The 24,193-nt window shown below is 44.9% G+C and overlaps 1 protein-coding gene across 5 annotated transcripts in view; it reads right to left on the reverse strand.

The window, feature by feature from the left end:
- Nucleotides 1-1,003: 1,003 nt before the first annotated feature.
- The window catches only part of LOC138766347 (PH and SEC7 domain-containing protein 1-like), a 57,471-nt gene continuing 34,281 nt past the window's right edge, over nucleotides 1,004-24,193 (reverse strand). For all 5 annotated transcript variants that reach the window (XM_069943935.1, XM_069943943.1, XM_069943918.1 and 2 more), the window contains 13 exons: nucleotides 19,312-19,714; nucleotides 15,136-15,267; nucleotides 13,890-13,970; nucleotides 13,225-13,337; nucleotides 13,065-13,123; nucleotides 10,451-10,540; nucleotides 8,993-9,036; nucleotides 7,314-7,483; nucleotides 6,819-6,889; nucleotides 5,425-5,570; nucleotides 4,989-5,133; nucleotides 4,572-4,715; nucleotides 1,004-4,213 (listed from right to left, as the gene is read on the reverse strand). In XM_069943935.1, the coding sequence (XP_069800036.1) occupies nucleotides 3,962-4,213; nucleotides 4,572-4,715; nucleotides 4,989-5,133; nucleotides 5,425-5,570; nucleotides 6,819-6,889; nucleotides 7,314-7,483; nucleotides 8,993-9,036; nucleotides 10,451-10,540; nucleotides 13,065-13,123; nucleotides 13,225-13,337; nucleotides 13,890-13,970; nucleotides 15,136-15,267; nucleotides 19,312-19,714 (1,850 nt within the window). In that variant the 3' untranslated portion in view covers nucleotides 1,004-3,961. The remainder of the gene's footprint in view (nucleotides 4,214-4,571; nucleotides 4,716-4,988; nucleotides 5,134-5,424; nucleotides 5,571-6,818; nucleotides 6,890-7,313; nucleotides 7,484-8,992; nucleotides 9,037-10,450; nucleotides 10,541-13,064; nucleotides 13,124-13,224; nucleotides 13,338-13,889; nucleotides 13,971-15,135; nucleotides 15,268-19,311; nucleotides 19,715-24,193) is intronic.

Raw genomic sequence — 24,193 nt, forward strand, 5'->3', positions numbered from 1 at the left:
AACATCTGATGGCTACTTTCAGCAGGATAATGCACCATGTCATAAAGCTAGAATCATCTCAGACTGGTTTCTTGAACATGACAATGAGTTCACTGTATTCAAATGGCCTCCACAGTCACCAGATCTCAATCCAATAAAGCATCTTTGGGATGTGGTGGAACGGGAGATTCGCATCATGGATGTGCAGCCGACAAATCTGCGGCAACTGTGTGATGCCATCATGTCAATATGGACCAAAATCTCTGAGGAATGCTTCCAGCACCTTGTTATATCTATGCCACGAAGAATTGAGGCAGTTCTGAAGGCAAAAGGGGGTCCAACCCGTTACTAGCATGGTGTACCTAATAAAGTGGCCGGTGAGTGTATATACACACACAGATGTAGCATAACAGGGCTTGTATTGAGTGCATGAACTGCAAAATCCTCCATTAAACTGAAGGTAAATTTAAAGCGTGACTCATATCAGAAAACTTTGGACAAGTCAGTGTCATCCTAAAAGTCACAGTAAAAATGAGTCTCATGGTCTATTGAGCCTGTGTTCAGTAAGCGCGATATAGCAGGGGGTGTCTCAGCACTCAGACCCCCCACCAATGGAAACTTTTGACATGTCTCTATGAAACGACAAAAGTTTTCTGGCCTTCTGCACACATCTGGGTGGTCTGCAGTCCTCAAAATGCACGGACGGCCTAGGAAGCGTCATCTGCGGGTCGTCTGTAATCATGGACGTGAAGACAGTAAAAATCTATGAAGCTCAAGCTTGGGGCCAGTATGCGGACCCCAAATTGTGGATGTGTGCAAGGAGCCTTGCAAAATAGCCAATGTAAATGAACACAAGAAAAGAACCATATATCCTAACCGGGCACATGAAGGGGGGGCTATCATCATGAGACAACCTCCTAAATCTAAAGATAAGAAATGAATTCCCATATCCCTTTGCCTTTTTGGAATTGACAAGCAACCCATATGTATAATTCACAAACATTACACAGAACAACTCCCCAACCTCATTTATATGGTTTTATTGGTTTTCCAGTGCAAATCGCAGACGGCATGGAGGCTGTGCCCCACTGCTGATATGAAAACCTCAAGTTTAGTACCTGACAGGATGGCCGAGGACCAGAGTTTGAAATCAGGCTCAGAATAAGCTTAAAATGTTACTGTCATTAAAAAAAAAAAAAAAAAAAAAGAGACGTTCAAAGAGACGTTTTTAAAGTCTCGAGTAAATTTTTAAAATGAGAGGGAAGAAGCGCTCAGCTAAGCACTTCTTTCCCTATTTGTTGCAGCTGATGGGCTCATAGACTTCCTACAGAATCCATGTCCTGCAATGAGAAGGCGGCCGGAAGAACATGTTCTTAACCCCGCTGGTTCTAGCAATAGGTGACCTTGACGGATCAAAACTTTCACATGTCTCCATGACACGTCAAAGATTTTTTTTTTCTTAAATGACAGTAATGCTTTCAATATAAGACGTTGTCAGCGGACCCCAAAAGCACAATGAGTACAGAGGCTAAAGTGACCGTACTGTGTACATACAATAAATAGGCAGGTAACATGTCTTCAAAGTGCACTGAGAGCATGGAGGCCGAGAGACAGCAACTTGTATAAGGTGGCATAATAACCAGACACAAAGAACACAGGGAGAACAAGACAAGATGTGCAGGAATACAATTCTGAGATGTCCTTCACAAATATTTGTATTTACCTTGAACAATTCTGCAGCCTGTATTTTCTTTATTTTGCAGGATTCCTCAGTTATTCCGCCTGGAAATGTATAAAACAGCAGTTGTCTGGGTCCCCCCCCCCCCCCCCGCAGAGTCTGCAAAGACCAATAGGTGGTGTAGGAACAAGCCCCAGTGTCAAGGCATGGTAACACCCACATGTCAATTTATTCATATGTTTCCAGGAGGAATAACAGAAGGACAGCACCGTGCAAAAACTGCTCTGGAAAAACACAAAAAAGCATCTCTCATGGGAATGCTTGTATTTGCTAAAACAGAAAGGAGAGCAGACTTATCCTCTTTAACCCAGCTTCAAGTAGATCTTCTGGAAGGGTCAGCTCTCTCTTCCAAACTGGACTGGAACAACAATACTTACAAAAACAAGAACTAGAACAAACATATCATTGCATAGAAATAGTACCAAATAAACTCAATATCCAGCATGTGCATATTGTGCCTGCATGACAGGGGGAACATGAGCAGGCATTCCCAAATAATCCAGTCTGCAGTCCAAAAAGGGTACCGTCTCCTCGTGGCTAATAGCATTGCCCACATATATGCTGGCTGTCATCACTTCACTTATGTCTCAGTCTTAAATTCTATCCATGTAAAAGCTGAATGATATTACTACAACTCGCAGCATGCTCTGCAGTGATCCCCAACCTGTGGTTCTCTATCTGCTGCAAAACACCAACTCACTGTGTGTCCTGACAATCTGTGGTTCTCAGAGCATAATAGGAAATGTTGTTCCGCCACAGATGGAAGGCTGCAAGTTGAGGATCACTGCAGAGCATGTTGGGAGTTGTAGTAGCAGCTGGAAAGCCACAGGTTAAAGATGACCACTTTAAAAAGAGGTTATCCCAAGACTGAAAGTTATCCTCCATGCAAAGTATAGGCGATAACTAACTGGGGATATTACCACTGGGACACTGTCCGCCATAAGAATGGAGGTGAATTGTACCAAGTTAATGGAAAGACGGCCACCACTCCATTCATTCTCTAAGAGTCTTCTCAACATCACTGAGAGCTGAACTGTTTAGACGCCCCATACAGAATGAATGAAGCAGTGCCTGCTGAGAATTCAAACCATTGCTTCATTCAGTCTGAGGACATTTGACCAATGTTCCTATGATTTGTGGGGGGTGTTTCAGGGGTCAGACCCCCACCAGTCAGCTACCTACCCCTTTGCTGTGGATAAGGAATAACTTTTAATTATAGGATAACCCTTTAAGGGGTATTTCACCCTAAACCCAACATATCTTCAGTAAGGATACACTCAAGAATTGCTGTTTTCTGTCTGTTTCTAGGAGAGCTGGGTAAAACCAACATGACTAACAATAAAGATCTCAAAGCTGTTCTGCCTGCTTTTTTAAAGAGTTATCCAAGACAAGAAAAAACAGGGCTAATTTCTTCTATTAAAAAAAGGCTTCAATACCACCACACACAAGCTAAGAAGAGGGGTGGTGCCGTTTTAAGAAAAAAATTGCTGCGTTTTTCTAATGTTGGATAACCCCTTTAAGAAGTTGTCTCCATCACAGACAGCCCATTCAATATGAAAGTGTTACAACATTGAAATATATTACCTGCTCAAAAGAATGGTGGTTCATACAATACATGAGCAGACCAGGACTCCAAGAGGTAGTGCATCTGCTTGAGAGTGCTCTCCACTCTCTCTGGCTAAAATGCAGGCTCTACTCATCACCCAGCTTTCTCAGAAACCTACAGAACTAAGAAACAGAATGCAATTTGCTTACTTTCCTTATGTAGATGAAATAGTCTTCAGTCACACTGATCAGTAAGTCTACAGAAGCTCTTGGGCTTAATGGTGCAACAGTGCCACCTAAAGGCAAAGTTTCTAAGTGCAGCCTCACGTGCTAGCGACGGGTCCTAGGTATGTAAATACGAACCTATAGGAATATACCGGTACGTAAAAATGAGGGGGAAACAGGCCAAAATCTATTTTCTCTAAGTATACCCCTCCTCCACACACTCACGCACATACAATACCGTCAATACTGGTTAAGAATCCCATAGGGTTCCTTTTTGTCTAAGGAAACTAATTTCCTTAATTTAAGGACAACCATGTGCAATATCCTCTTGCAGTTTATGAAAGATTTCCCTTCTGCATTGGATAAGAAGGCAATAAGTGGTCCCTGTTATACTGCACATAGCGAGGTACCATAAAAAACTGCAGACGATCCATTCAGGTTCCAGCACAAGTCCTCCCCTCATGGGTTTTCGGCTCACGCTAAGTTTTTATTACGTTTGGGGATAATCCGGCGATATGTTCGGCGCTCAGAGATATTGCGTTTGACCTTCACTGCCATGGGAGAACTCTCAGGGTTCAGCGAGGGGCTGGAGTAGGACCGCTTGAGGCCAGAGCCCTCCTGCGCTCCATCAGGTTCTGTAAGGCGAGTCTCTAAGGTCTGGAGATCTTCACAGCCGTTCTCTATCCGTAAAGCTAAAAGCTTCACATAGGTCTCGTACCTTAATTTCTATTAGGAGGAAACAAAAACAAATATTGAGACATCCATATTTCTGATCTTACTGCAGAGCTGAACTAGATTCCACAGGAAAGCTCCAAAGATGTAACTGTCCATTTACAGTAACCATACCTGGACTATCCCTGTATATAGCATACATGGATAGTCCAGGTATGGTGACTGCCCTTATGTATAGTTAAATCATCACAGCTTCCCTTGGACCTTCTCCAATTGAGGTATCTCGCAATGTATCCTGATGTATACCTCTACAGTGGGATACATTGTAAGGTGTGGAAGTTCTTATTTAAAAGAAAAGGATAAAGTCTGATGTGAAGCTCGCATGCAGAAAGACATATGAATCCAAACCCACCTCAAAGCGCAAGTAGTCTCCACGCAAGTGATAGTCCTCCCATTCTCGCGTTTTGCTCTTTGAGTCTGGAAGATTTCGCTGATGCTCTGTCAGGTCGTCTGTGAACCTGTCCATCAAGGATTCATGGGCCTGAAGCTGCTCCTCCTGCAGGAGTTAAGATCCATTTTATTATTAGACTATATATCACTATGTTAGTTATATCCCACAAGTAAATCTCCACTCCCCAATTTAAAAAAATTAGCCTGATGAATACCGCTTCAAGGCAAAACAAAATGGCTATCCTATATAACTGTGTGACAGAATACCCAACAGTCTGGCATCATGAGTCACTGTGGGTAATGGATATTTGCTGGGGTGACTTGTTCTGTGGTTACCACCTTATATGTTAAAGAGATAGGATTCTATCAAACCACCTACCAGGTCTTGTTTGGACGGAGCTGAGGGGAGGATGGGTCGGTAAAATCTCCTTTGAGAACCAACAGCGGCTGGAAATGGTGGAGATGAAAACATGGCTGCCACCAAGTTAATACGGGTGATCCACGAGTTCATCTCTTCTGGGGTCCTAGTGAGAGCAAAATACATGAAAGTCGCGTTAGGAAACACATACTGGTTAGGAGTGCATTTACAGTATATACAGTTCCAGCAGTTGTTATCGGGTCCAAGGAGAGGGCGAGTCAGCACTGTATATACAAGCTTAACAATAATTACGGCTTTATGGGAGGCCAATAGTCACCTAACGTCTAAAATGTTTGTGATACTTTTGTGAGGTAGTTTGGTGCTGTAGCGTACGTGAAAATACAGATAAGTTTTACAGGCGGACGTGGAGTTATATCAGTATATAGACACTACTCACTGAGCCTGGAAAAGAAAAACCCGCCAGTCAGCAGTCTGCAGCCGGAAGACGTGGGGTCTCTTGGTGTACTCGCTGGCCCTCTCAGCCAGGGAATGGTGCACGCTGATCACCTCCTCAGGGAACTGGAAGTCCATCCTGTATTCATCCTGCCCAAAAAATAGAAGACAACTGAATGTAACACCAGATAATCCATCATGAAACTATGCATCAATTTTTATGTCATGACCTAGTAATAATCTATACATTTTTTTATAGTTCTTAGACTTGATGTAAACATAGACTGTTGGCAGAAAACCCCCACCTGGTCCATCTAGCCTGCCCTTTTAGTACTTCCTTTCTTATTAGGTTAGCATATGTTTATGGCCTCCAAATTCCCCAGATCTCAATCTGATTGAGTATCTGTGGGATGTACTGGAAAAACTGTTGCTTAAGTATAGTGCCCGATACGGCAGTACACTTCAGAACTCTTGTTCATGCTTTAATGGGTCTGAATTGTTTTGCAGGTGATTTTGGGGTTATAGCTGATGTGTGTGTTTTGTAGTTTGAAAGTATAGGCTCTATATAGTAACTTTATACATACTAACCAAGACTAAGGCTGGGTTCACACTACGTTTTTGCAATCTGTATTTTTCATCCATTTTTTGCAAAAAAAAAAAAAAAAAAAAAAAGGGGGATGAAAAAAACAGATGGAAAAAACGGATGCATGTGTGTGCATCCGTTTTTCTATTGAATTCCATTATATAAAAAAAAAAAAGGCTCAAAACAGATCCGGACACAAAAATGAGGTAGACTACGTTTTTGTGTACGTTAAAAAAAAAACGGATCGATTTTGATCAGTTTTTCTTTTTAATAATGGTATTCAATAGGTAAACGGATCAAAACAGATGCACACACATGCATTCGTTTTTTTGCGAAAAACGGATTGCAAAACAGATTGCATAAATGTAGTGTGAACCCAGCCTAAGGCCCGGGGCTAGGTGCAATATTTGTTTATTGGTGTATCTTTATTTTATAACCAGAGGTTAATCACATACATCCTTACATGTCGTATACACAGCCACAATACTGAGCTGTCCTCACCGAGGCTGCAGCAGTTCTGACCACAAGTAAACTTTGGTTGGTCTTATGAGACAAAGTTCCCATACGCAATAATAGTTGTTGGCTGAACGCTACTTTGAGGGACAGCTGTCTCTCCCATGTACATGAACATTTGGCTAGAGTGAGTGTTCATGCGTACTTGAGTGGGAAGAGAGAAGGTAAACTGCTGCTAGGCACTTATCTAACCGAAAAAACAAAAGGGTCACGCAGTTAAAATTCAACATGCCCCTTATGTCACCTGTCAGGAGGCAGTCTAAGAAAAAGGGGATGTCTTTTTTCTTTGCTATATGTCATACCTTTAATAAGAAGAGCAGCCTCCCCTTCAAAACTGTGTGAAAGGATTTCCAGCTTCTTTTTCCCCATGGGGCTATGACAAAAAGAGATGTACTAAATTATTCTGTGTAAATAAGTGGAATAAGCACATATAAAATATATGACAAATATAGTATACATGTATATGCTAAAAAGTAAAAACTCCCAGATCTCCAACACATCTAACAAATCTAGCATACACATCTGAGGGCAAGGAGCCTGTCCTCTACCTGAGAGAAGAATACTGCCCTCTGTGGGCAATAATATGGAAATAAATAGTTGTAAAGTTCCAGGTCTCGCAAAATAAGTAGAGATGATCGAACAGCGGGATTTTTCAGGTTCGTTCGAACTCGAACCATCGGCTTTTCATTCAAAATCGATGGTTCGAGTTCAAACGAACCTGAAAATTCTTGCTGTTCGATCATCTCTAATAGTGAGTGGCATTGTATACATAAGCCTATAAACAGCGGCAGACTCACTTTTCTTCCCATCAATATCAGCGTGCACTTTACGACAGAGCAGTCCTTGTTTATATACAGGGGCATTAGGGTCAGGAGCGGGAATGTCCACAAAAGGATTGCTTTTTTTCCGAACTGACATAAGATTCTCGGGCCTCGTAAGCAGAGCGCTCGCCAGTTTTTCTTCATTCCTGAAATTAAAATAACAAAGAAAAAAAGAAAGAAAAACTGTTCAGACCGTGAAGTAAGATAGGCACAAAAAAGGGAACCCAACCCAGAAATGTGGGCTTGGTTCACACTTCTATCAGGATATAACAGCTAATACTGCAAAAAAACACAAACCTTCATACATAGGTCCATCGATGGAAAATTAAACCTTTTAAAATATGGCAGTGTAAACCCACAAAAAAATAAATTAATAAATAAAAATTATATATATATATATATATATATATATATATATATATGTAATGCTATTCTTGCATGGATCAACAGTTTAGCCTGAAGTCAATGGGAGATTTTATTTAACGTTAAGTGGTTAATAGCAATGTGAGTATGCCCTAAAACTGTGGCCCATCCATAATTTGGAAGAATAGCCTGTTGTGTGTCCTCCAGTGTAGTGCATGGCTAAAGGCGGCCATACATTTCTAATATCTGTCGGACGACATGCATTCAGCTGACTCAAGGGCACCATACACATAAACGACAGGTACGGCCAAGTGTTTACTATGGGGAGTGGAGGCATAAGCCAAAGCCAGACAGCTCTGGTTCTAGTTTGTACCTTTCAGAATATGGTCATCTGGTGAAAATCCAACATGTCAGGAGGCTGCCATAAACGTCAGACAGTCAGCCAAACCTGCTTAAATTGTATGGGCACCTTAGGCTTCACTCACATGTTCCCTGTTCTGTCCATGAAACAGGGACAACACGAAGAGTGAATGCCTGTCCTGGACTTTATCCCTGCTCGGCATGATGTATCAATATCATGTCGCGAGCAGGGAAACAGTTTTAGGTTGAGTTCAAACATAACGGTTCCGCATCGGTTTTCGCTGCGAATCCGCAGCATGAAATCCGCTGCGGATCCGGTAGGTGTGAAGGCACCCTTAATCTCTGGGGCACTGTAATGAAAGAGCCGCATAGGTTCAAACTGATACATCATGCCGTGCGGGAAACAGTCCAGGACAGCCAATCACCATCTGTGTCATTTGTGTTTTACAAACAGAACATAGAACTAGCTGTGAATGCAGCCTTAAAGTGAATGTATCATCAGATAGATCGTTTTTCTTTTACATATTACCTTATTGGCGCCTGTGCTGGGATCCCAGGGGTGCGGTCCTCTTTTGAAAACGCTAACCAGTTCCCCATTCTTTTCCCATGCACCTGCCTGGCTCTATGCACTACATCCCTTCCATTCTGTGACGTGCCTCCATTGATTTTAATGGAGCTGCATCACAGAGGGGATGGGATATTGCCACACTGGGGGGCGCCGAGCCCGCCTCCAGTGCACAGAGCTGGGCCAATGCACAGGGAAAAAAAATTGAGCTAAACACCGGAACCAGGAAAAAAAAAAAAAGACATCACCACCCTGATCTCTGCACCAGCAGCAATCGGGTAATATTTAAAAAAAAACACAATGTACCTGATACATTCACTTTAAGAAGTATACAGACAAGATGTTATATTTTTATAAGTCTACTTACATGGCCCACTCCAACTTCTCCGTACGGATTGAGTTGTACAAGCCCTGCAAAAATTAAAGAGGAATCATATAATATATAAAGGCTAAAACACAATGTTCTGCTAATCGCTGATTACATCATTACTATTATTGCTATGGTTGACTTATATAAATAAAAAACGAAAAAAAAACTAAAATTAATGCATGTATCTAAAAATAGCCACCAATGAAAACGTCATATTATGTTTGGGGTGAAGCAATTCACTCTTGCTTCAGGCAAACTAACACTGTTATGCAAAAATCCTAATATAGGCTTACATAAAGGGGTGTACCCTGGTTGGTGACAGCATTTATACACATTGCATTAGTCATGGAGTGCTAACCTATTGGATGCTCCAGCATTGATTCCTTTTCTTGTGTATACAGGATCTATGTATGCACGTTTGGTTAATAAAGATCATATTAATTCCCACATTTATGGTTACTAGTGGTATCGCGTACGGTATGGCTTGTTTATACATTAAAGGCACAGGTCCATAGCATAGATGGTAAATCTAAAGTAAAGCATTGTCCTCATAGGGGCTTTGTGTGATCCACTGCTGTTTGGTGGAAAGAACAGTGTAGTCTGAAGTGATATCAATGTCAATAACAATACTGGACCCTTGATAAAAAACTTGACAGACCCCATAACAGTCAATGTCATGAATCTAAAGGCCCTATTCCACCGGACGATTATCGTTCAGATTATCGTAAAATCGTTCGAATCTAAACGATAATCGTTCGGTTAAAATGCAGTTAACGATTAACGACCGAACGAGAAATCGTTGATCGCTTTATAAGACCTGGACCTATTTTTATCGTTGCTCGTTCGCAAATCGTTCGCATTGAATAAGATGTCGTTCGGTCGTTCGCAGTAGATACGAACGCAATAGTGAAGAAATAGCGAAGAAAAAACAATCGCAAATATGATCATAAGTAATGATTATCGCAAATATGATCATAAGTAATGATTATCGTTTTCAGGCCTTTCGCAATAGTGGTCGTTTGAGATTGTTAATCATTAACGATTATGCGAACGATAATCGTCAGGTGGAATAGGGCCCTAAGCGTGCATGTTCATGGTCACAAGAGTACTCTTCCAACGACCCGATCATGTATATCTTCAATTTTAGCGTTAAAGCAGTATACCCACCTTAAATATTCACGGCATATCTAAAGGAAATAGGTCTGATAGATGCAGGTCCCAACAAACTAGTGGTCCCATTCCACCACATAGTCACTCACGTGCTACCTAAATGTGACAGCTGGTAGATTCCCCCTTTAGTAGGGCAGGGGACCCCCATCGTGGACATATTGTGGGACCCACATCTATCAGACATTCATGGCACATCCTGTTGGTATACTAATGTCTGAGATGGGAATAACCCTTTAACTTTTTAACTTACAGATGGTTGTACATAGAAGAGACAACAGCCCTTACCTTCAGAAGTTCCCGGGGAAAACTGGTCCCATCATTCATACCGTCAAGGTTATTAATAAACTCTTGTAACGTCATGCTCTTCCCAATATTCTACAAAAACAAAGATCAATCACATAGTTGGCATAAAGCTTGTGTCTGGGTTATAATTTCACTGTCTGAGCACATAGAGTGGTCAAGGATGTGACACTGGCTGTTGGAATAAACAGAGAGGATGATTTAGGAAGCAGCTGTTTATGAGAATGGGCACCTCATATTACACATAAAGGGTACCTGCCACTATGCAAGATTGGTGTGGAGATGCAGCTGACACCGAAAGATTGTCTTGTACAGGCAGCTATCAATGCCAGGTAAGTTTCACACATGAGCCATTATTAAAGGAGAAGTCCGGCCAAAATTATTTTTTTTATATGTCATTACTTATGGAAAGTTATACAATTTTCTAATGTACATTAATTATGGGAAATGCTCATATACTGCCATTTCCCTTAATTTAGTGTATCAGGAAGTGTTAGAATTCTCTCAGAACCAGTGACGTCACGACGAAGGGTGTAATTCCTATGGAGTGTCCAGCAGGGGGCGCTCTCTATATAGAAGTCAATGAGTACCATTGACTTCTATATATAGTGCGCCCCTGCTGGACACTCCATAGGAATTACAGTGTATGTAATGTAATGTTATGCACTGTACTTTTGTGACTTCATGAATACATTTATGGGATACTTTGGGGAGCAAGGACACTTGCTCCCCAAAGTATTCCATAAATGTATTCAATGAATACATTTGCTGGGCACCGAGCAGGGAGGGAGAGAGGTGCCATCTACCTCCCCCCTCCCTGCTCGGTGCTGGGAACATATACAAAGTACTACTCCCCCATTATCTGCAGATTATGGGGGAGTAGTACCTTTTGCTATTCCTATCACCGCCCGCGCCCCCACGACAGCCTGGAGCACGGCGCTTCCTGGTGTCCCGGCCGGGGTGGGGGCAGGCTGACGCGGCCGGCATGCAAGAGCAGAGAGCGGCGGCCAGATAGTGTGAGGAACGGGGCGTGCGAGCGAGCGGGCGAACAAGCGGGCGGGCAGGATGGAGTCAGCGGCCGGCCGGATAGTGAGGAGCGGCGCGAGCGGCGGGGAATCAGCGGCGCGATAGTAAGTTTGAAGCCGGAAGGAGGAGGGGGAGCGGCGGGGGGGGGGCATGAAAAGCAGCCCCTGTGTGAGCGGCGGTGCGGGCGGTGATAGGGATAGCAAAAGGTACTACTCCCCCATAATCTGCAGATAATGGGGGAGTAGTACTTTGTATATGTTCCCAGCACCGAGCAGGGAGGGGGGAGGTAGATGGCACCTCTCTCCCTCCCTGCTCGGTGCCCAGCAAATGTATTCATTGAATACATTTATGGGATATTTTGGGGAGCAAGGACACTTGCTCCCCAAAGTATTCCATAAATTTATTCATGAAGTCACAAAAGTACAGTGCATAACATTACATTACATACACTGTAATTCCTATGGAGTGTCCAGCAGGGACGCACTATATATAGAAGTCAATGGTACTCATTGACTTCTATATAGAGAGCGCCCCCTGCTGGACACTCCATAGGAATTACACCCTTCGTCGTGACGTCACTGGTTCTGAGAGAATTCTAACACTTCCTGATACACTAAATTAAGGGAAATGGCAGTATATGAGCATTTCCCATAATTAATGTACATTAGAAAATTGTATAACTTTCCATAAGTAATAACATATAAAAAATAATTTTGGCCGGACTTCTCCTTTAAATAGGATACAGCTTATGCACCAACCTCACTAGGCGTGCAACAGAACCTCAGCAACCCGACCTTCAGAATCAGCTTCAGACCCGAACTTCAGAATCTGAACTGTGAAGAGTAGCATAGTAACAGGTACCCTCTAAGGGGGTTGTCCCACAAGTAATACTTATGCCCTAGCGAAAGGGGGTCCCGAGTTCCCTAGTCAAATGAAGCAGGGGTCACGTGCACTTCTGATCCTTTTTTTCACAATTTGTATTTTCAATAATCCTGTCAAATTGGAATGCCGACCTATCTGCATAAAGAGGCATGTGCTCCCATACACGCCAATGGCCTGCATGCAGTTAGCAAGTTCGGGTCACTTTCTGAAAGTATACTTGTTTTGTCTCAGACCCACAAGCATGGTTTCCTGCACTTTAGGGTCAGAGTCTACACATGTATATCTTGGGAAAATAACCAGAATGTTGTCACTTGCCAAATAGGTTTAAGCCATTAAAGTGGTTGGCCACTTTGTAGTAAAATAGTTCAGTGTACAGTATTAGTAACTGTACTCACTGTCTATACTGACAGCAGCTCCCTGTGTACCTCATAGAGCTAATATCATCCTCCCCTCCTCCAGGCTGTGCTGCCCTGCTCTGTGGTGAGTCTGTCCATGGAAGAGCAAGTGACCATATATATATATATATATATATATATCTATATCAGCATGCTATCTTGACAGGATGACGACATATCTATGTAACAGATTAGTAAGTCTATAGACAATGAATAGAGTGGCATTTCAGCTGCTCCTTTCTAGTGAAATCTGTTCATGGTTGCAAACGCATTTTCACGATTACCCGTAATATTACCTGTCCATGTAGATCTGAGTTGAGCAGCATAAGGGCACAGGTCATAGTATGAACAGCATCTAAAATGAATAAGGATCTGATGAGCTCTGGGCTGGTATGACCTGAACACAGTAGATAGGATCAAGAATGAAATGAACAAGTATATCAGGATTACCCTCACCTGCGGATCGGTAATCCTTGGGGTTGCAGTTGTGAAACCGTTTGGAGAAATGGAAGAGGACCCGCTCTCGTTCCTGTGTTTCCCCAGTCAGTACCAGTTCTTGCAACAGAGTCCTGGAAATAATAAAGATATTTAGCAGTCCAAATTGTGAGGACATGTTTTTAGATGCCAGAGTAGGCAATTTGTTTTGCCTTAAAGGGATTTTTTTCCCATATTCTTAGGATAAGCCATCATCAGATAAGTGGAGTTATGACTTACATCAGGTACGTACGTACCTCAAGGAGAGGTAGTTAAAGTGAATGTACCATCAGACCCGGGCTGCAGCACTGGAGATGGGCCGACCCACCCCCAATGGGAGGAAACCCCCGTTTCTCTATTGCTCCAGTGCTTCAACCCGAGTCTGATGGTACATTCACTTTAAAGGGGGTCATGGTGCGCCAGCATTTTCACTGTTTACCAGGCACAGCGCTGTACATTTTTTAGTGGCTGTGTCTGGTACTGCAGCTTAGTGCCAGCACAACCATAGCAGCTTAACAGAGGGAGTGTTTTGAGTCAGACCCTGGCCAACCTGATACTGATGGCCTTTACTAAGGAGAAGACTTTATTAATGATCACAAATAAATCAGCAATTTTTTATTGCAAAATCAACTCTGACAGTGTCTCACCTGAGAGCCACATCCAGGCTTTTCCCTGTGAAGTCGAAAAGTGCAAGGTATTCCTCGGCCACCAAGGCACTGAAGTCATTACTATACAGAAAAAAAGAACATGCTTATTGTATGTGTTACATCTTACTTCTTCATTGCACAGAGGCCTAGGAGGAAGTGTGAGGCGACAGTGAGGTGATAATCCATCATTGCTTCAAACTCTAAATACATACATGAACATACTTTCTGTAGTGCGTTAAGCTTATGGCGTAATGGACATCATAAAAAGAGTATGGTTTACATTAGGCTACCAGCAAGATGGAGGCCATGAAGACACTCTTTTAGCCTCCACTGGTAGCCCTATGGATACAGGAGCTTTATCAGTGTAAACACTAAGCATACATCACAAATAAGGTGTGAATGTAGCATTAGGCACACAGGCTCTGGAGGACACTGGTCATCCTAAGGGCCCTATTACACGGAACGATAATTCGCCGAATTGGCCCTATCTGTCCGATTATCGTTCCGTGTAATAAACGCAACGATCAGCCGATGACAACGGTCATCGGCTGATCGTTGATATAGGTTTGGACCTATAATTGTCGGGTGCCGGCGGCTGAAGATTTGCAAAGTGTATACATTACCTATCCATGGTCCAGGGCTCCCCCTTGTGGTCTGCTTCTCCCCGGATCCTGCACACTGCAGCTTCAGAGGGGCCTGTCTTAGCCGACAGGCCGCTCAGCCAGTCACTGGCCGGGACCACCGCGGCCAGTGATTGGCTGAGCGGCCTCTCAACTGAGACAGGCCACTCTGAAGCTGCAGCATGGGGACCGGGGAGAAGCGGACCACAAGGGGAGCCCTGGACCATGGATAGGTAATGTATGCAGTTTAAGCAAGGGCTGCAAGGACATCGGTAACGCCCTTGTTAAACGATTATCGGGCCGAGTAATAGGCACAGTAAACGAGTGCTGAGCTAGCAGATCGGCGTTCGTTTACAGTTATTATCAGGCTAAGTAATAGTACCCTAACAGTCCATATAGTTCAATAGGTGCGGCACCATGCTGACTATGCCCTGGGGGGGGGGGGGGTGAACTTTCAAACAAGAGGAGGTTGTGCAAAATTGGAAGTTCAGGAAGTAGTGTCAACACTTTAGTGAGAGAAGATTGCTGTAAGTCTGTATTAAATCTAAGTGGTGAAAGGTTTAATACTTTACTTATAACATAACCCAGTAGCACTGCCGTTCACTGCTGGTCAAGACAAAGCTTACTTTTTCTGAAGGTAGGGAGCAACCTGAGATTTTTCGAAGCCGTCCAGTCTGAATAATTTCAATGCCAAACATTGGGCGGCCTCCACATCCTGAGTCCTGACTATGGCTTCCACATAGGTGGCCTCCTCAGAGCTGCAAAGCAAAAATCAGCCAGTGTTAAAGGGATACTCCAGTAAAAATCTTTTTCTTTCAAATCAACTGGTTACAGAAAGTTATATAGATTTGTAATTTACTTCTATTTACTAATCTTACGTCTTCCCATACTTCTCAGCTTCTGTATGTCCTGCAGGAAGTATTGTTTTTGTTTCAGTCTGACAAAGTGCTCTCTGCTGCCACCTCTGTCCCAGAGAGAAATCCTCATAGAAAACCTCTCCTGCTCTGGACAGTTCCTGTCATAGACAGAGATGTCAGCAGAGAGCACTGTGTCAGACTGAATAGAAAACAACACTTCCTGCAGGACATACAGCCGCTGATAAGTATGGGACAATTTGATATTTTTTAATTAGAATTACAAATCTATATAACTTTCTGAAACCAGCTGATTTGAAAGAAAACTAATTTTGCTGGATAACCCCTTTAAGGGGTTATCCACAGGATCAGGAACAACAATTGGTGAGAGTCCACCCCTGGGACCTCAACTGATCCTCAGAACAGAAATCAGCTGTCCCCCGACTGAATGCAGGAACGGTGCACACATGCAGCTAACACTTAAAGCGTAACTGTCATGTTTTTTTTATTGCAGAAATCAGTAGTATAAGCGATTTTAAGAAACTCTGTAATAGGTTTCATCAGCCAAAAAAGCCTCCTTCTGTACTCAAGAAGCAATCTCCCAGCCTCCCCCCCTGACTTCTTATCTGTGCATTATCAGGCAAACACGTCTTCATTACAGAGAAGTCAGTGAAGACGGGTTCTGCTCTCTCTATTGTAAGCCTATGAAGGGGGGAGGGGCTGAGGGAGCAGGAAGAGGTGACATGAAGGTCAGCTGTTTGTAGACTCTCTGGGCACCTAAACCGCTAAATTCAGGTGTCAGAAAGGTCAGTGCTTATCTATGAACTTACTGAGAGAAGATTGCAGGGTGTTGTGCTGTGCAGGACTGCTCTGTGCTCAGTCACTCCTAACAGCCCCTCCCCTCTCCATAGCCACATAATGGAGACAGAAATCCTGCTTCATTTGATGTGAGGGGGGAGGCTGGGAGATTGCGTTTTCACTACAGAAGGAAACTCTTTTAGTACATAAAACCTATTACAGAGTTTCTTAAAATCGCTTGAACTGTTAATATTTAAAGGGGTATTCCCCCCAAGAGCTAAAAAAATGAAATGCTCCCAAACCTAGCTGGTCTTACTCGCCAAGTCCCCCTGAGTATTTTGAGCCATCTCCTGTTTTTCTAGTTGCTGTCGTTCCTGGGTTAAAAGTTTTTCTGAGAGCCATCTATAACCAAGATAGGAAACTACATTTCCCATCATGCATTGCTTCTCCCTGATTGGACCCTTTGTACCCGCCCCCTTTGCTTTCTTCCTGCCCACTGCCAAACGGACTGTGTTTACTAAGCAACAAAACACACAGTGATCATAGGGGGGGGTCACTTGCTGCAAAGGAGATATTCCCAAAATTAATTTTCTCTGCAGCAGGCTGTGAAGGCTGTGAGTGACGGCGCACGCTACTCCAGCTCAGGGCCGGATCCCCGGGCTGGAGTAGCAGGCGAAGGATGGCTGATCTCTGGGGATTGTGAGTAACGGGACCGGATCTCCTGGATAATGAACTTTGTCCCCCTGTGAGACCCAAGTACCGGCGGGAGAAGGAGCTTGCCAGGTCAATGCATACAGAAGCGTCTCTCACCAGATCAGCGGTGCGGCTTTCAGCAGTGACCCGGCAAGCTCTGGCCCCGTCACTCACAGCCCCCCCTGAACCCGACACTCACCCGCGGCCCGCAGCCCCCCCCCCCTTGACTCATATGCAGGGGTGGTTGCTAGCCACGGGCCAGTCAGTGAATCAAGGGGGGGGGGGGGTTACTGCGGGCCGCGGGTGAGTGCCGGGTTCAGGATGCCAAGGGTGATGCCACCGCCGTCCAGCAGGTGAACAGCAGCAGCAGCTGTAACTGTCTCACTATCCTCCTTCACTTCAGTGAGACGGGTTAGAAGCGCTAACCCGGCCCATTGAAGAGAGGGAGGACACGTGATGCCGACTCCGAGGGTGGGGGCCAGGAGCAGGGAGCGTGTCGGGTTGGATTGCGAGTTGATGATTCTATGCATTCGGTGGGGATAAGTTCATCTAGATAACAGCAAAACTGTGCAAAATCCATAATAACTTTATATTGGAAAGATGGAAAGCTACGGGTGGGCAACGTAATAATGCAAAAATAATTTTGGGGGGAATACCCCTTTAATGTTTTCAGAAAAATGACCCTGAAATGACAGTTACGCTTTAATTTATTCTGCATGCGGCTTTCCAACAATACTGAGCGCTGGACTCCATACACATGAAGGAAAACTGACATCTGTTTTCAAAATCGGTACAGGTCCTATTGGTTGGACTCCCACTGATCAGTTAGTTATCACCTGACCTGTGAATAGGAGATAACGCATTTGCTTTTTTAGGTCAATGGGCAAATAAGTCTACATAATGCAACAGTAATTAAAGTGTCAATGTTGTTTTTGTTTTTTTTTGTTTTGCAAAAAATAATACAGGCGATTTTAAGAAACTTTGTAATCGGGTTTATTAGGCAAATATGCCATTATCTGCATTCAAAAAGCCTTTCCCCAGGTGCCCCCCTCCCTCCTCTCTCTCATTCACTCATTTTACATCAGTCGGGCCCTGTGTAACCTATGGAGAGGGGAGGGGGGAGATTAGTCGCCAGCAGAGAGCAGAGAACAAATGATTACACAGCGGGACCTGTGTATAGGCCGGTATTCAGAGGAGATAGCCCGGTGATGTAGCTGTAAATTAACAGCATAAAAGGAGAATATGTCAGCTTACCATTGATAGCCACAATTAGCGCAGGTGTGTGTGGACCTCCTGGAAGTGAAGCACGTTCTGGCTGTATTGCAGGCCGCAACCCGGAAAGTCCATGAAACGAAAAATTCCATCCACGGCTTCAATAAAATTATGGTAGCTTTATTGGGTCATCACAAAAAAGAAAACAAAACAAAAACAATAATAATAAAAGATAAAAACACGCCGACGTGTTGCAGGGTTAGAACCCCTTAATCATGGTTAAGGGGTTCTAACCCTGCAACACGTCGGCGTGTTTTTAGCTTTTATTACTATTTTTTTTGTTTTCTTTTTTGTGATGACCCAATAAAGCTACCATAATTTTATTGAAGCCGTGGATGGAATTTTTTGTTTCATGAGCTGTAAATTAACTCTCTGTTGTCCTGTTTTGGTGCCTCATCTCCCTCAACCCCTCCCCTCTCCACAAGAGAACCATAAAGACAGGGGGGGGGAGCTTCAACTTTTTTTTCAGGAGCAGCTATAAAAGTAACTGGCAGAGCAGAAAGCCAATGGCTGCTTGCTCTGTTAGTCCACTGTATTTAACTATATGAGCCCATAAGGAGCGGGTATGGTTTGATACATGAATGCAAGAGCAGACTACCTTCTGCTTAACCCCTTATGTACTGCAGTGTGTAAGTGACCCAGACTTCACTTACATGCTGCAACACAAAAAAAAGAGTTAGGGTAGCTTCACACGTACCGGATCCGCAGTGGATCCGGTACGTGTGAAGCTACCCTTAAAAAGGAAATAAGGAGATCTCTGCTTCACTGCTATGATAACCCCTGACCTCTGGAACATTTTCCTACTTGATTGCAGCAGCTGGAGAACAGAGGTCAAGGGTTATCAGAGGAGTGAAGCAGGAGCTCTTGTTCTCTGCTATTAACCCTTTTTTTATGTTGCAGCATGTATCACTAGATCACTTACACACTGCAGTACATAAGGGGTTAAGCAGACGGACATAGGAGCCTCTTATCTTGCCTGTGCATACCCAGGGCCCCCCTCCTGCATAGGCCCCATAGCAACTGTCTCCCCTGCCTCTATGGTAGTTACGCCATTGCCCAAAGGTGTCTGGAAGCAACTTTCTCCCATCCTTCCATACAGAACATATGCACAAGTGCCAAATTGTGCCAGGGTAAATCAGTCACCAATCTGAAAAGTATGCCCAGCTCTAGTTGTGTCTTACTTACCCAGAAGTCTCCATATCTGTGAACACATCATCTGATTGTTGTAATACAATCTCTGGAGAATCCTGCTGAGGTTTACAGTCTATTTCTTCTATTTTGTCCTGTAATGGCAATCTACTGTCCGCATGTTCCTTGCCCTGGCAGCCCTGACACAAGAGATGTTCGTCTTCTTCCTCGTGGTTCTCTATAGGCGTGTCGCTCTCAGGGCAATGAATGAGTACATCTTCAACAGTCTCTTTTGTGGATTCTTGTGGGGTAAACGTGTTGTCCATAAATGTCTGAGAAGGTTCAGGTGAAGGTGAAGACTTCTGCTCGGATTTCTCATCTTCTATTAATAATTTGGTCCAGAAACTAGAATCGGAAAACAGTAAACCCTCTTCTTCGACAACGGTCTCCTGGCTGGGAGCTGTGACAAGAGAATTGGGAGATACTCATTATAGTAATAGGTATGAAATAGACTGCAGTATTAAAGGGGATTTCTGGGACATTTACATTGATGGTTTATCCACTGATCAAAAGGGATCCGCCACCCTGTCTGCCTGAGTTGCCGACGCCCGCATACACAGAGGGCGGACAGCTCTGTACACCATGTAGTGGCCATACTGAGTTACTGCAGCTCAGCTCCCATTGACTAACATTTAGAAGTAAGAATCTAAAACTGGACAACCCCTTTAACAGGAGTGTGTTAGATCATACAATGCTATTGGCCATATATAATGTGTGTGACTCCCTGGCACTAGCCATGTGCACTCGTGTACCAGGGCTGTATGGTAACTGACAGTGCCCATATAGCCCTAATACACAAGTGCACATGGCTAGTGCCAGTGAGTCACACACATTAAAGGTGATATAGTTTATGAGCCTCAGTATACGGTCATGCCTAATCCTCTCATGAATGTGCGGTATTTCTACAGCGGGTTATAAAATACAACATCACATTCCTAGAATACACCCTGCAACCCGACGTGTGAGTAAGAGGCTACATGTGTAAGGGCTGTGGAATTTATTGTAATATTTGGGGAAGTTTAGGTCTGACCTCGCTATAATACTTCTCATATTTAGCATCACATCTATATAAAGTCGCACAATTCATGATGGGAAGAATAGACTTCAGGGGAAACTCCGACAGCTTACACCATCCCACACTTTAAATGTGAACATTAGACTATGTTCATAGGGCTGTGTGTGACCGAGGAGAAGTGCACTGTGGGAGATTGGCAACAGTAAAGAACAATGCCAAGAGTTACAAACAAGATCGGAGAGGCCGTAGTCATATCATCCCTAAAAATAAGGGAATTATGCTTTTTTTTTCCGGCCACTACATTTTGCACGTAAACACTTCAAAACAAGGAAAAATTGCACACAATGACCAGCTTTGCAGAAAACACCTGTAAAATTGGCATCTATAAAACACAAAAAATTTTGCTAAAAATTTGAATCTCATTTTTGCGTTGTTTAAAAGGGTTGACCGGACAGGGGAGATTTCAGCTATATTCCCAGGGAGGGGGTGACTATAACAATAACCTGCCCTCACTAACTTGACTCCCACAACAAATACCACAGGAAACCGGCAGATGGGTGCAGGTTACTGTCTTCTTCTCCCTGGGCATATAAGTAAAAACTCCCCTGCCCAGACAACCGCTTTAAAGGGAACCAGTCAGCAGGATTGTGCAGATATGGTTCCTAGCTGCACAGCATAGATCTGCTGTGTATACCGGCCACATCTGCAGCAGAAGCTTTACATGGGGGGTTTATTGCAGCGAGCAAGGCCAGGAGAAGGATGGCAACTAGCCATACCAGCCGCTTCTGCAACGGTAGCTTTACATTAGGGAAAAAGGTGTTTGATTCCATTATGCAAAGTCGGGAGAGGGACGGCAACTAGTCATCTGGGCGAGGAGCCACCTGTGACTAGTCACCGCTCTGCCTGTCAGCGCACAGTAAGGTAGAGAGGCCCCTATTGGATCTCTCTGCTGCCTGTCAACCTTCCCCACACAGCATCCTGACAGGCAGAGATCGGTCACTAGTCACAGGTGGCTCCTTGCCCAGATGACTAGTTGCCGTCCCTCTCCCGGCTTTGCATAATGGAATCAAACACCTTTTTCCCTAATGTAAAGCTAACGTTGCAGAAGCGGCTGGTATGCTCGGGGAGCTGCATAGTAGATCTGTATTGTGCAGCTGGGAACCATATGAGCACAACTGTGGTGACTGGTTCCCTTTAAGCCCTCAATATACACTGTGTCAAAAATCATGAATGCTGCCTCCTTTTTGCATTCTGACTTATCTACACAGGTGTAAAGTGTAAATTTAGCAGTTTTCATACCTTATTTTATATCATACATCATGGTGCTTGTTCCAGTAAAAAGTGATCTTTAATCATCTGCGGATTGGGATACCTGGGCGGGGCTTCATGGCTGAAGCGCCACTGAGCCCAGCCAGGGGTGATTCTAGCCTCTCTGCTGCCCGAGGCGAACTATAGGATGACGCCCCCCCCCCCCGGTCAATCCGCCCACATTATAATCCACTACTGCCCCCCCAACTGCTGTCCCCAATAAACATAATGTTTGGTCCCTTGCTGCACAGAGGATGTCAGGAGAGGAGGGGGCTGATCTTATAGGGGAGGTCACAGCAGCACAGAGGAGGTCAGGAGAGGAGGGTGCTAATCCTATAGGAGAGGTCCCAGCAGCACAGAGGATGTCAGGAGAGGAGGGTGCTAATCCTATAGGAGAGGTCCCAGCAGCACAGAGGATGTCAGGAGAGGAGGGTGCTAATCCTATAGGAGAAGTCCCAGCAGCACAGAGGATGTCAGGAGAGGAGGGTGCTGATCTTTTAGGAGATGGTCCCCCTCTTCCCCCCTTATAGATGGACCCCCTCTTCCCCCCCTTATAGATGGTCCCCTCTCCCTTATAGATGGTCCCCCTCTCCCCCCCCCCTTATAGATGGTCCCCCTCTTTCCCCTCCCTTATAGATGGTCCTCCTCTCCCCCCCCTTATAGATGGTCCCCCTCTTTCCCCTCCCTTATAGATGGTCCCCCTCTCCCCCCCCCTTATAGATGGTCCCCCTCTCCCCCCTCCCTTATAGATGGTCCCCTCTCCCTTATAGATGGTCTTCCTCTCCCCCCCCCTTATAGATGGTCCCCCTCTCCCTTATAGATGGTCCCCCTCTCCCCCCCCCCTTATAGATGGTCCCCCTCTTTCCCCTCCCTTATAGATGGTCCTCCTCTCCCCCCCCCCTTATAGATGGTCCCCCTCTTTCCCCTCCCTTATAGATGGTCCCCCTCTCCCCCCCCCCCCCTTATAGATGGTCCCCCTCTCCCCCCCTCCCTTATAGATGGTCCCCTCTCCCTTATAGATGGTCCCCCTCTCCCCCCTCCCTTATAGATGGTCCCCTCTCCCTTATAGATGGTCCCCCTCTCCCCCCCCCTTATAGATGGTCCCCCTCTCCCCCTCCCTTATAGATGGTCCCCCTCTTTCCCCTCCCTTATAGATGGTCCCCCTCTTTCCCCCCTCCCTTATAGATGGTCCCCCTCTTCCCCCCCCCCCTTATAGATGGTCCCCCTCTCCCTTATATATGGCCCCCCCCCCTGCACAGCAGATAAAACAAAAACAAAAAACAGCACACAACTCACCTGCCATCCGTTCCCCCGTCGAGCCTCTCTGGTCTGGTCCCGGCTGATGTGCGGCTGCCCGGGGTGTCCCGTCCTGTCCCCGGCAGCGCGCGCATCAGAGAGCTCCCCGTGCGCCTGTGGCTGTGACTTCCAGTGCACAGGGAGCTCTCTGATGCGCGCGCTGCCGGAGACAGGATGGGACACCCCGGGCAGCCGCACATCAGCCGGGGGACTAAAGGCTGCATTCCCACGTTCCGTGGAATGCCGGTACCGGAGACCCCCGAGCCCGGACAGCATCTGTAATTAGATGCTGGGAGCGGGGGAGACTGTATTCATAAGCGCCGCGCTGTAGTAACAGCACCGCGTGGCTGATTCATTACACCGCGGCGCTTATGAATACAGTCTCCCCCGCTCCCAGCATCTAATTACAGATGCTGTCCGGGCGCGGGGGTCTCTGGTACATGGTACAATCAGTGGCGGATTATAATGTGGGCGGCCGCCTGAACCGCCCATATTATAATCTGCCACTGAATGCCGCCCCTAGGGGCGTAGCTAATGTCTCTTGGGCCCTGGTGCAAGAGGTCAACTTGCCCCCCCCCCCCTTTCTCGATGCTATTGGTATATATATATATCTCAAGACTGATATTACCAATAATACCAGTATACAGGAAATATTATCACTGCCATACTGTTACTAAACAAATCCTGTTTACTGAGACCAATATTGCCAATATTACCAGTACACAAGGGGAAATATTACCGCCACACCACAACCATCACCACCATATTGTTACTGACCAAATCCAGTATACTAAATCCAATAAAACACAGTACCGGATTACAAGTAACAAATATTACCACCTCATAGTGACTAACACCACCGCTGCTACTGAATATAATCCTCTGTACATAGACCAATATCACTTCATACAGTCATATAGAGGTGGACGCACTGTACACAGGATCTATACACCATATACATTACAGTGCAGTTATATCAAGTGACTCACAGGGGACGTCTTCTCTGATTGGAGTTCTTCCCTTTTCATCTTCTCCATCTGTTGTGGGCGATTTTGAGAACTTCTCTGGGCCACGAATCCACAGAATCTGCCAGACAGACATATTAGGCTCCTCACACTGACACCATCATCTCTCTAAAAACTGCACATCTGTACTGTCCCCTTTACACCCTCATTTAGTAGGTAGCCCTGACACTATGTGACCCCCCTTAAAATACATGCCCCCCTCTGTGCATGCCCTATTGTATACACCCCCCATGTA

This window comes from Dendropsophus ebraccatus, chromosome 1 (genome assembly GCF_027789765.1).
Source record: "Dendropsophus ebraccatus isolate aDenEbr1 chromosome 1, aDenEbr1.pat, whole genome shotgun sequence".
Classification (NCBI taxonomy): Eukaryota; Metazoa; Chordata; class Amphibia; order Anura; family Hylidae; genus Dendropsophus; species Dendropsophus ebraccatus.